We start from the raw sequence: 12,835 nt of genomic DNA, 5'->3' as shown, positions 1-12,835 counted from the left end.
ACCTCTGACTGAGAGATAAATGGTGTCCTTAGTTTCTGCTTTATCTGGTTATGAGCATTTTAGCAGCAATCTTTACACAGGTATAAAATCTGCCCCAGAAAGCTTTCTTGAGTTCCTCATTTATCTTCATGAGCTGTGTGTTTGTAATTTCTCATGAGCAGAAAGCCTGTTCAAAATTGAGTCCTTGTCATTAAAGATTTAAAATTCTGGGGATTGCCAGATTTATTTTGATATTAGTGGCTAAAGGAGAGCCATTTTCCAACATGAGAAAATTTCAAGCATATAGCATCTTAACTATTTGCCCAATGATGTTGAATTATTTTACTATTTCTTTTTTCTTGAGTTAACCGACATGAAACAAAAGGCTGGCTCCTCCTTCCAACCTGCTTTTCTTTTTTTTCTGATCTGAGTCTGCTGTGAAATGATGATGAAATTAACTGTGGCTCTATGTGAAGTAGTAATTTTCATTTTTATAACGATTTTGATCCTCAAGATAAATTAAATGGAAGATATTTATATAATATTCTTAAAAGAATTAGCTTAAAAGTAGAAAGAAGAGGAAAATGACCTTAGGGAATCTGAGCAACTGAAAGAGGAAAGACGCTTCCAGGAAGAAATGAGAACCAAAAAATCTACATGATTAGACACCAAAATAGTATCAAATCCCTAAGCAGAGAAACAAAAAAGGAGGAGGATTTTTTTTTTAGTGAAAAATATAGCAACTAGAGAATACTTATTTTTTGAATACATTAAATGAAAACGACCAAAACCCATCAAAACCGAGCTTTTCAAGAACATCTTTTGCTGATAACCTCAAGGCGTTATATGGCTTCTCTTTAATTAAGGCAAAGACAGAGGCGATCAGAGAACATCACAGAAAAAAGAATGTTGCCAGTGATTATCAGATAAATGCAAAAAGCTCAGGGGACCAATCTTTTGTGGTCAAGGAGACATGCCGGTCGGTGAGAGATGCTGATTATATTCCCCTAAGACAATATCAAAGAGGTGCAAAGTAAAAAAACAGAAAATTAAGTTTAAGCATTGGCCTTGTAACAAATTACTTTAGATATTCCCAGAAGCTTTTTAACCAACTCCTGTTTCCTCACATATGACAGTCTGACCAGAACTACTCCTGATGGCTCCTAAGTCCAAAGGGAGAGGAAAGCAACATTCAGTGCCTCTGCTCAACTCCAGGCTCCCTTCCCAGAGCCCAGTAGCTTCTAGTCAAGGGCTCCAGACTCCGTTAACCCAGGAGGCGCCAGGGGAGAGATATATCCTCAAACGAACCCAATCCCTAGATGACCCTGGCTGGGTCTTTGCATTCAAAGAGCATCCTCCAGAGACTCTTCCTCTTTCGAGTAACAGCTCAGTTCTTTTCCTCTCAGCGCCTCCACAAATCCCACTCAAGGAAAAACACCCTAGGATTTCAGTTAAATCGCTCACCACCCCCGCCCCGCCGCGCTCCAGGAGGCCGCCTCCTGGGCTGCCTGGGGCAGGAGGGGCGCGCGGCCCCGGCCGCCGCGCGCGCCCGTTGCCATGGGACGCACGGGGCTCCGCCGCTCGAGGGGGAGGCGGGAGGAGGCGCGGCGGCAGATCCAGCGGGAGACGCTATCGCAAGATGGCGTCTGCGAGGCCGCGGGATGCGGAGTGAGCGCGCCCCGCCGGGGGCTCTGCGAGGCTGCTCCTCTTGCCGCCGCCGCCGCCGCCGCCACTGCGGCGCCGCCTCTCCGCCTGCCATTGCACCGCGGCGAAGCCTTCCCGCCTCGCAGGTACCCGCGCCCGCGCGCGCTTCGCGTAGTGCACAGATGGCAGTGACAAGTGCCGGCTCGCCGAGGGCTAGCGGGTCCCCCCTTGTCCGGGTGCGTCTGACAATAACGCGTAAATAACTTTTTCTTGCAGCGGCCCCCTGCCCCCCGGCCTGCAGGCTCCCAGCGCGCCCGCGCCCCCACCACGCCCCTCCGACTCCCGCTCCCTCCGAGGTGTGAGCGTGTCGGGCAGATGCGGTGATCTCCGGCCGGCCTGGGAGGAGCGCGTGGACCAGCGGGCGGCGGCGAGCAGTTGGCAAGCGCCTTTACAATGGCCCTGACCCTGTTTGGTAAGTGGAGCCCTTTGCCCACGCCGCCGCAGGTGGGCCGCGCCCTGGGGCTGGGGGGCGGGAGCCGGGGCGCCTGGTGTGGGGACGCCGTGCGCAGTGTCGGCTGCCGGCCGGGGCAGCGGAGTTGGGGCGCCCCGGGCGCCGGGCTCGTTCCCTTGCTCCTCTCCCATTGTTTCCTCTCCAGGCAGGGCCGATGGGCGTGTGCTCCCCTGGCCAATTCTGGGCTGGGAGGCTCTTTGGTCCTGGGTATTTTGTAAACCGAGGATTCTCGAAGATGCCAACTTGGGAGCGAAGTTAGCTGGATGTTTCCAAACCTGTGTTTCTCAAGTCGGTAAATAAAGATCGTGGAAAGTTTATTTATTTTGAACAAGATGTCTGTGTATCCCAGCCCCCCGTGGAATTGCCAAATGCATGTATTGATTCCTGTTGGGTTTGGGGGGATTTTTTTGGAGTCGGTATATTCCATTAGAAACAAGAATAAGTGGTGCACTTACATTAATATTTGTTAGAATTGAAAACGTTAGCTCTTACAAATATGAGCAGACGGAAGAAAGTTCGTACTGAAAATAAGTAATTTCAGGAGAATATCTTGGAATATTTTAGGAAAGAAATCTTACTTCTGTAATGTAATTACAGTAACACCATTGTTTCAGTGGTTGACTTAAAGTGTTTTTATTCCCCCCCCCCAGAGTTTGTAGTGACAATAGGTTGGAAAGAAGAACTGAAAAAATACTTCATTTTCTTTTACATAAACAGACCATGATACATGTGTACCTTGCTTTAAGAAAACTAAATAGGGGGAAATTTAGATGTTAAAAGTATCAGTTTTTCAAAGAAGAAAAGTACACTGATATGTACCTGATAGCTACAAGGACAGTTTTAGTAAGTTACTCAAAATATCAAGTTTCCAGTTACATTTTAATAATGTCACTTGATCAAGCACGTTACAGGCATCACATACCACAGTGCTTTTTGATGTAAATACTTCAGAGTGAATTAAATTGCTGGAATCAAAGAGTTACTTTCCTTTAACCATCTTATTTTACAAATTAAATGTAGACCCAGAGAGGTTATTTCCCAAGGTCACATGGCCCTTTTGTGGTAAAACTGAGCCTGGAACATAATATGCCAGTCTTCAGTCTGGGGCATGTTTACTTAACCCAAATACTCACAGTACTAGAAATGACATGTCTTATTTGGTGTTGGTTCTCCATAAGTGCTTTTTTTTTTTTTTTTTTTAAATCATTCTTCTTTCTCTCAAAGAAATAATAATTTCTTGATTTCCAATGCCTTGAATCAAATCTGCATTACTTAGTAGAAGCATTTCCTTTTTTTTGGTACACAAGTTTTAAATGATGGAAGGTTTTTCTCATAGTTGATATTTCTTTTGCAGAAATGTTTATACATTGTTGTAGCTAATGCATAGCAGTCAGATCTACTGAAGTGAATTCTCTTTACAGCTATTTCTGATTAAATTCATTTTCCTTTCTAAAGATATAGCCTGAATTTTCAAGGTTTGTTTTCAAAGGTAAGTTGTACACATCAACGACTTTCCAAAGACTGACGTTCTCAAGGAATAAAACAGATAAATTGGGGAGAAGTGGAGTATGTGATAAGGCCCTTTTAAATGGATTCCTGTTATTAAACCTTTACTGAGGTGTGGGTGAGGAAAGGAAGAGCATGGAATTGGACCTCTAGAAGTATCTTTAAAATTTTAAAGCAGTCTTGTGGGAAAATGGAGTTTAGTTTACAACATCCAATCTGGTTAGTTTTTAAGAACATTTCTTTGTTGTAGAGCAAAGTATATCTATGTGCAGAGGCTGTTTTTTCCAATAATGATAGAGCAGCAGTTATCTCCAAAGTGTGGTTGCACACCACTCATCAGACATCTGAGATGTCTCTTAAAAATGTAGATTCCTTTGCTCATAGACACCCATAGAATCTGCACTTCTGGGGAAGGGGATTTTTAAAAGGACTCCCCTGTGATTCTTAAACACACTCAAGTTTGAGAAATCTTATTTTAAAGATAAAAACTAGATTTGTTTCCAGGAGTTCCCGTCATGGCTCTGTGGTTAACAAATCCAACTAGGAACCATGAGGTTGCAGGTTCAATCCCTGGCCTCACTCAGTGGGTTAAGGATCTGGCGTTGCCGTGAGCGTGGTGTAGGTAGCAGACATGGCTCGGATCCTGCATTTCTGTGGCTGTGGCCGGCAGCTACAGCTCCGATTAGACTACTAGCCTGGGAACCTCTGTATGCTGTGGGTGCAGCCCTAGAAAACACAAAAAGACAGAAACAAAACAAAACTAGATTTGTTTCAAATTCAAAATAGCTTTTGTGAATATGTTAAGAGCAGTCCTCTAAGGTTAGAAAAAATGAATTTTATTTTAGATATTTCCACTGTTTAACTAGTTGGGCTTAGAAGTACCTCATATCCCTTTGTATTTACTCTTAATAACCACCCTAAAACAGAGGAACAATGACATAAATTCTATGAGATGGTAAAAAGAAGGTTGGAATAAGAAACTAGACAAATGTGACTTCTCAGTCGTCAAAGTCAGAACTCCATAGTTTTTCTGCCTAAGCCTTTCCACAGTAACTACTGCCAAACCTCTATGTTGTGTATCTTAAATGTGTTAGTTGGTTAAGCCATTGTCTTACAGGAAAGTACCAAAAACTGGGTGGCTCACACACAGACTTTTATTTTGCAGTTTTGGAGGCTGGGAAGTCTAAGGCCAAGGTTCCAACTGATTCATTTCCTGGCAGGGGCCCTCTTTGTGGCTTGCAGATGTCCATCTTCTTGCTCTGTCCTCACACAGTAGAGAGAGGGGGAGAGCAATCTCTCTTAATGCCTTATAAGAAGGGCACTAATCCCTTCATGAGGACCCCACCCTCATGACTTCATGTAATCCAGGTACCTTCCAGAGGCCCATCCCAGTTTTGGGGTAGGGCTTCAACATAGGAATTTGTTGGGGGGACACACTTCAGTGAGGAGCAGCCAGCAATTGAGTCTAGCTTTTTTGCTTTGTGTTTTACATGTCCATTCTTTTTTTTTTTTTTATAATTGTAAAGAATGTTCTTTTTACAACACTCTTAAGTCAGCTATACTCCAATGAAATTAAATTTTTTTAAAAAAAATAGATGGGATGGAAAAAATGTCAGAATGAAAATTTGTTATTTTTATCTTTTGTCTTTTCAGGGCTGCACCCAAGGTATATGGAAGTTCCCAGGCTAGGGGTCGAATCAGAGCTGCAGCTGCCGGCCTGTATCTCAGCCAAAAAAAGATTTTTTTACAAAAGAATGTCCTTTTTGTAGGAAGTTAGTGAAAGTTAGATTCATTTTAAAAAACGAGCGCTTCTAAAATTACCTGATACAATTTTACGTTATATATATGTTTAATTTTTTCCCTCGGGTATGTTGTAGGAACTCAGTGATACAATATGCCAAATTGGATTTCCCTTGTGATGCGGCAGGCTAAGGATCCAGCGTTGTTACTGCAGTGGCTTGGGTCACTGCTGTGGTGCCGGTTTGATCCCTGGCCCAGGAACTTCCACATGCTGTGGGCGTGCAAAAAAAAAAGAGAGAGAGAGAAAAAAAAAACTTGCCAAATTAAACTAAAGAGTGAGGACTGTCTTCTCTGTTGTCTTCACTATTAATCACTTTTGCTGTTTAAAAGGATATATATTTTTTTGGTCTTTTCTTTCTTTCTTTTTTTTTTTTTTTTTTTTTTTGTCTTTTAGGACTGCACCCGCGGCATATGAAGGTTCCCAGGCTAAGGGTCCAATTGGAACTCTTGCTGCAGGCCTACACCACAGCCACAGCAATGCGGGATCCAAGCCACATCTGCAACCTACATCACAGCTCATAGCAATGCCGGATCCTTAACCCACTGAGCAAGGTCAGGGATCGAACTCATGTCTTCATGGATGCTAGTCAGGTTCACTAACTGCTGAGCCACTATGGGAACTCCCTGTTTAAAAGGATATTTTTGATGAGGATTTCCTTTTTATTCTGCCATAGAACCAGACCCCCTGATTTTACAGTGTCATTTGGGGGTTGAAAATGGGTATTGGTGAAGCTTCAGGACTCTGTAGATGTTTTTCTTCACCTTTCAGATGAACCAGTCATCAACATCAATATAAGTAATTTTTAAATCCTCAAATCCTAAAAATTAGTCAAATATAGTTCATTATCTGGTATGAGTGGGTGCACCTTGCCATGCTCATTCACCAAATAGAGCAGTTTGCAAGAAACATGGTCCCTGTCTTCTGAGAGCTTCCATTCCAGAACTGTAGTGTTTGCACCTAACTACCTCATTCCATATGGGTTTTGTTGGAACTTCTCCAGCCGAGAAGCACAAGTTGTCTAATGACTGCTGGCCTAGAAGGAAAGTGTCCGATCATCTAACTTAGGACTTCTTAGCTGGCGTATTGGACAGAATATCCTGAATGACCACAGGAGTAGTAGAGCCCTAGTTGACAGAGATGGGTGAAAAGGCATCCTGTCAGGTCATCCTTTGGCAGGAAGTTCTGTCCTTTACAGCCAAACAGAGCTCTGGTTTACAAACCGGACCACCTGATGAGATTGGGAACTGAGTAACCATCCAGATGGGCTAGCTAAACCGGAATAGCTGTCTTCTCTCTCTATTTGGGTAGACTGGCTCTGGCATTGCTCCCACTCCCCCTTTTCCTTTTTCTTCTTATTACTAATAGGCACCATCATCACTGCTGCTTCTCATTTTTAGGATCTCATTGTAATTTCTTACCTTCTTGCCTCAGACTCTTCGACTAGCACGGAAACCTTTCATTATGCTGCTTTATTTGGCATCTTTCACTGTCCTGACACACCTGCCTGTGGGCGTGATTGTGAGATCCTTTGGAACAGTGAAATGGGGATGGAATATTTTTTGTGATGTCCTTAGGAAATTTTCTGATTTCCCTTGACTGTCCTTGGCATTAAAATTTATTTTTAAAAAGACAGCTGCACATCTTCAGTATGGTTTATTTGACCCGAAGCTAATTTTATAGGAACCCCACGCCTACCTCCTGGGAGTACACTCCCTGCTGACGTTTTTATTTTTCAGACTTTGCTCATCAGAGAATATGAGAGGGAGTTAGGTAAGCAGCAGGGTGGTCTGAGCATAGGTGCCCAGCTGCTTTTCTTAGAATGTTTCATCTTTTCAGCTGTCAATACAATCACCATCCTTATTTAAATACTTGGCCATATCCCTTTTCTTACTGGTATCAAAAATTTGATATTTTAGCTTTAAAAAGTTTCTTTTAATGTGTGGAGATTTGGTACTGTGTAAGAGAGATCAAAGAATTACAGGTGTTATAATTCTGATAGTCACCATCTGTGTACAGTATGAAAGAAATACATTGATAAACTTTTTTGAGTCACATCTGTCCTTGCAAATAAGATAATGGTATGTGTAATTACAAACATTTACCATATTTGTCAAGAAGAGTTTTGTTTTAGATCAGGATCTGTCAACCTTTTTTTTTCTCCAAACTTTAAAAGAAATCACCCTCTGTAAGAAGCCTTTTTAGACTTTTTTTCTTTCCATGAAACTTTAATGCCAGAGACTTGGTTTATGGACTGTATGTATGTCTGCTGTCTGTTTTATGCATAAAAAGAGTAATTTTTTTTCAGTCCCCCCCCCCCAAAGCCAGTTTTTGCTCCCTCAAGGGTAGTCTTACCCCCATTGATAATACATGTTTTAGACTAACTTAAAGTAATCAGAAGAGTATTAGTTAGGGAGAAAAATACTGTTTGGTCATGCTTTGTGTGCCATATGATAATAGTTCTGAAGGTATGACGTATGTATAATGTTATACATTTTTCCTCAGATTTGTTTAACCTAAATGTGAACAGTTGATTCATCTTGAGAGCAGGTATAAAAAGAGTTTCAGGGAATTCCCTGGTGGCATAGTGGTTAAGGATCTGGCATTGTCACTGCTTTGGCTCAGGTTTGATCCCTGGCCTAGGAATTTCTGCATACCAAGAGCACAGCAAAAAAAAAAAAAAAAAAAAAAAAAAGTTCCTTGCTGGGCTGGGGTTTGTGCAGCCCCAGAAAGGAACAAGGCCCTCTAGTAATGATAATATCCTTTGATGTGGGTGATTGATGTTTTCTTAATCTTATATAAAATATCAGTAACATCACCTTTAAAAGACTTTTTTTGGGGGAAGGCCACACACCCAAGCTTATGGAGGTTCCCAGGCTAGGGGTCCAATCGGAGTTGTAGCCACAGCCTATACCACAACCAGAACAACGCAGGATCTGAGCCCATCTTCGGCCTATACCACAGCTCTCAGCTGGATCCTGAACGAGGCCAGGGATCGAACCCACGTCCTCATGGATGCTAGTCAGGTTCCTTAACCACTGAGCCACACAGGAACTCATAAAAGACTTTCTTATCTGCAATATTTAAACTAAATGAAGTCACTGAACTTTCTTTGTAAACCTAATACAAGACAGATGTTGAGCCTGGGCTTTCACCCAATCACTAGTCATAAGTAATTCTTACATAGAAAATGAATTCTATAAATTTTGATATTTTTTATTATTAATATAATCCTATTGTACTTAGAATAGAAAAAAACTAAGCAGAAAGATGCGACCATATTTTACATTGGAAATTGACATTAAAAAGAGTCATGTCTGAAAAAATAACATTACAAATATATAATACTAATTTAGTTTCTTATATTTAAAAACCAGAATGTGTACTTTGTGAATATACCAAAAACTACTGCATTGTGTATTTTAAAAGGGTGAATTTTATGGTATGTGAATTATGTCTCAATATAAGATTATATTAATAAAATCATGGGATAAGAGATCAGATTGAACAGAAGGAAAATTTACTTCACTTAAAAAACAGAAAATACTATTTTTAATTTTTTAAATTATTTTGCTTTTTAGGGCAGTTCCCACGGCATATAGAGGTTCCCAGGCTAGGGGTCAAATTGGAGCTATAGCTGCCTACCTGCGCCAGAGCCACAGCAATGCAGGATCCGAGCCGTGTCTCTGACCTATACCACACCTCAGGGCAGTTCCGGATCCTTAACCCACTGAGCGAGGCCAGGAATCGAATCTACAGCTTCATGTTTCCTAGTTGGATTCGTTTCTGCTGTGCCATGACGGGAACTCCAGAAAATGCTATTTTTTTTTTTTTTTTTTTTTTTTTTTTGTCTTTCCTAGGGCTGCACCCACGGCACATGGAGGTTCCCAGACTAGGGGTCTAATTGTAGCTGTAGCTGCCATCCTGTGCCACAGGCACAGCAGCTCCAGATCTGAGCCACGTCTGTGACCTATACCACCGCTCATGGCAACACCAGATCCTTAACCCACTGAGCGAGGCCAGGGGTCGAACCCGCCACCTCATGGTTTCTAGTCGGATTCGTTAACCACTGAGCCAGGACGGGAACTCCAAGAAAATGCTATTTTTAAAAAGTTTTATATATAGGAACTTTTAGGACTTACCATGTTTTTAGAATTTTTTTTTTTCCTTTTATTCTCCCAGGAACAAAATTTAAAAATTGATAGGTTAAAATACCCCTACCTGTTTTGAATGATTTTTTAAACTTAGCAAAGCAGGAATTTCTTAGAAGGAGTTGCTGCTGACAATGGAGTGATTTGCAGGAGAAGGAAGATGAGTCAGGCCAGGCCTGCCGCCAGCTGCATGATGGCGTGGGGCCACATCCTTGTGTTTCATCCAGCTGCACTGAAAGTGGTTCCTTTCCCTTTCCACTATGACTTTTTACCTTTGAATTTCATGGTGTAAAGCAAGCAGAAAAAGGATGTTGTCCAGGAAACATACAGTCTCTGCTGAAATAAATTTTTATGACCACAAACTTGACATTTCGAAAACCAAATGGGTCCTCTTCTTTAAACTGCAAATCTTTCCTGATTTTCCCATTTCTACCACTAGTACATAGCTTCAGCCCTTATAGTATATACTTTCTGTCTTTTATATGGAACTTTATTTTTTGGTTCCTTAATGGCTGCGACGTTACTTTGTTAGAGATGACTTTAGGATTTGAAGTAGCTTGTACTGGGACAGGTGACAGGTATGTGTGTAGATGTTACATTGAGGGTTAGGTAAATAGCTGCCTGACCGAAATGTTTTCCCCTGCAAGCCTTTCATAGTGAATGAGTTTTATGCAAATATATATATTTGTCTTTTTAGGGCCGTACTCGCAGCATATGGAAATTTCCAGGCTAGGGGTTGATTTGGAGCTATAGCTGCCAGCCTACCCCACAGCCACAGCAATGCAGGATCTGGGCCACATCTGTGACCTACACCATAGCTCACAGCAACGCCAGATCTTTAGCCCACTGAATGAGGCTAAGGATCAAACTCAAGTCCTTATGGATACTAGTTGTGTTAGTTACTGCTGAGCCACAACAGAAACGCCTATGCCATTATATTAAAATTAAAGCATTATTTGTAGCATATTATCTGTGAGGTATAACATGAGAAATATAGATACTTCATATAGCCTGGAAGCATGTTTTTAATTTATGGACTGAAGATCTTAAAGTAGTAAGACAGCAAACATTCTGACTGAGGGAGCTGCACTTTAAGAGAAAAGAAAGTGGTAGATATTTTTACAGGGGTGGGGGGCATTACTAAGAGGGACCTGCATTGTGGGTGGTGGTATAGTAAGCAAAGCAGGATAAAAGCTCAGGGCATCTGGGATGAGGGGGAAGGAGTCGTGGTAGTATCGAGTGGGAGAAGGAAGCAGAAGCAAGAAGTGTACTCTTTCATGATTTTCCTGAGGACTCGCTCTGAAGCCTGGGAAGTGTTTTCTTATGATTTGTTTATTCATCTGTTCCATGAATTGAGGGCCTGATCTGTGCAGGTGTATACTAATTGCTGCCCTCAAGGAGCATATACTTGCAGTGGAGAGAGACAGACAATGAAAAAGGTATAGTGGGAGCTCCTGTGGTGTGTAGGTCACAGACGTGGCTTGGATTCCGTGTTGCTGTGACTGTGGTATAGGTCAGCGGCTGTAGCTCCGATTGAACCCCGGGCCTGGGAGCTTCCATAGGCCACAGGTACAGCCCTAAAAAGATGAAAAAAGAAAGAAAGAAAGAAAGAAAGAAAGAAGGAAAGAAAGGAGGAAAGAAAGGAGGAAAGAAGGAAGGAAAGAAGGAAGGAAAGAAGGAAAGAAGGAAAGAAAGGAAGGAAGAAAGGAAAGGAAGGAAGGAAGGAAGAAAGAAAGAAAGAAAGAAAGAAAGAAAGAAAGAAAGAAAGAAAGAAAGAAAGAAAAAATGTAGTGTGCCAAGTGGCTAATGCTATGAAGAGAAACGAAGCAGGGTGAGGAGGGTGGGGCTGGCTGTGCGGCAGAGCGGCGAAGGCCTGGCAGCAAAGGTGGATTTTGAGCAGAGACTTGAAGGAAGTGAGGGAAACAGTCCTGTGAAAATAGGGAATCGCCTCAGGGAACAGGCTCTAAGGCAGGGGTGTGCTGGGCAGTTTCAAGGAACAGGAAGAAGGGCAGTGTGGCTGGCGTGGAGTGAGCCTCGGCAGGTGGTCAGAGGTGATGGCAGGGGCACGGGGGAGGAGTGCTGGGGTCATGGATTATGTCGGGCCCTGACCATAAACATAGTAAGGCTTCTGAGTTTCTCTGAGCGGGCTGGGAAGCTGGCGGAGGATGCTTCCATAGCATGTAGTGTAGAGGAAAGGGCTTCGATTTTGAAGTAAAAGCTACATTTAATCCTTTCTCTGCCAAGTGTCAGCTCATGTCCCAGTCTCATTTCCGTATCTGTAGAACAGAGGCTATTAATTCCTTTCTCCCATTAGTGCAAATGTAAATGAGATCATGTATGTAAGGTTCTTAACACAGTTGTTGAAGATACGTAGTAGCTAATAGTGTCACTGATATTATTGTTATCACAAATACTGGCAAAGATCCAAGATACTGAGTTTCTCCATTTGTTTATTTCACAAGTCTGATGACCCACTTGAAAAAGTGGTTCTGTGATATTTCCATTTGCATGTGTGGCTAAATACATGCCATGTGCCCCTATAGACTTTGAGAACATTTTGATGGAGACCTGGTTCAGGGAGGGCGGTACTGTGAAGACCAGATAGACTCTTCCTTCCTCCCTCCCTCCCTCCTTTCCTCCTTCCCTCCCTCCCTCCCTCCTTCCTTCCTTCCTTTCTTTCTTTCCTTTTCTTTTCTTTCCTTCCTTCCTTCCTTCTTTCCTTTCCTTTCTTTTCCTTCCTTCTTTCTTTCTTTCTTTCTTTCTTTCTTTCTTTCTTTCTTTCTTTCTTTCTTTCTTTCTTTCTCTTTCTTTCTTTCTCTCTTTCTTTCTCTCTTTCTTTGTTTTTTTTAAGGGCCACACCTTTGGCATATGAAAGTTCCCAGGCTGGGGGTTGAATCAAAGCTGCAGCTGCCAGCCGCCACAGCCACAACAATGCAGGAACTGAGCCACATCTGCAGCTCATAGCCATGCTGGATCCTTAACCCGCTGAGCGAGGCCAGCAATCAAACCCAAATCCTCATGGAGACTACTTGGGCTTCTGAAGCTGCTGAGCCACAATGGGAACGCCCAGATCAACTTCTGGTCGTGCTGGATACTTGGTACTCTCTAGTGCACTCTGAAAATGTAAAAAATACACTGGTCAACAGGCAATGCTTACCTCTCTTTTGGGAGGTGATCCAGAATACAGTCAGATCTAGCCCTAGCCCTCGTGGCACTTAAATTATATCAAGGACTCAATGGTTGGCA

The 12,835-nt window shown here is 42.5% G+C and overlaps 1 protein-coding gene across 1 annotated transcript in view; it reads left to right on the top strand.

The window, feature by feature from the left end:
* Positions 1,563-12,835, top strand: part of CHN1 (chimerin 1) — a 196,504-nt gene continuing 185,231 nt past the window's right edge. Inside the window, exons 1-2 of the mRNA XM_021076315.1 lie at positions 1,563-1,769; positions 1,900-2,095. Coding sequence (XP_020931974.1) covers positions 2,077-2,095 — 19 coding nt within the window. The 5' untranslated portion in view covers positions 1,563-1,769; positions 1,900-2,076. The remainder of the gene's footprint in view (positions 1,770-1,899; positions 2,096-12,835) is intronic.

The sequence above is a fragment of the Sus scrofa genome, chromosome 15, assembly GCF_000003025.6.
Source record: "Sus scrofa isolate TJ Tabasco breed Duroc chromosome 15, Sscrofa11.1, whole genome shotgun sequence".
In the NCBI taxonomy this organism is placed as follows: Eukaryota; Metazoa; Chordata; class Mammalia; order Artiodactyla; family Suidae; genus Sus; species Sus scrofa.
This window is presented reverse-complemented; position numbering and strand designations above follow the sequence as displayed.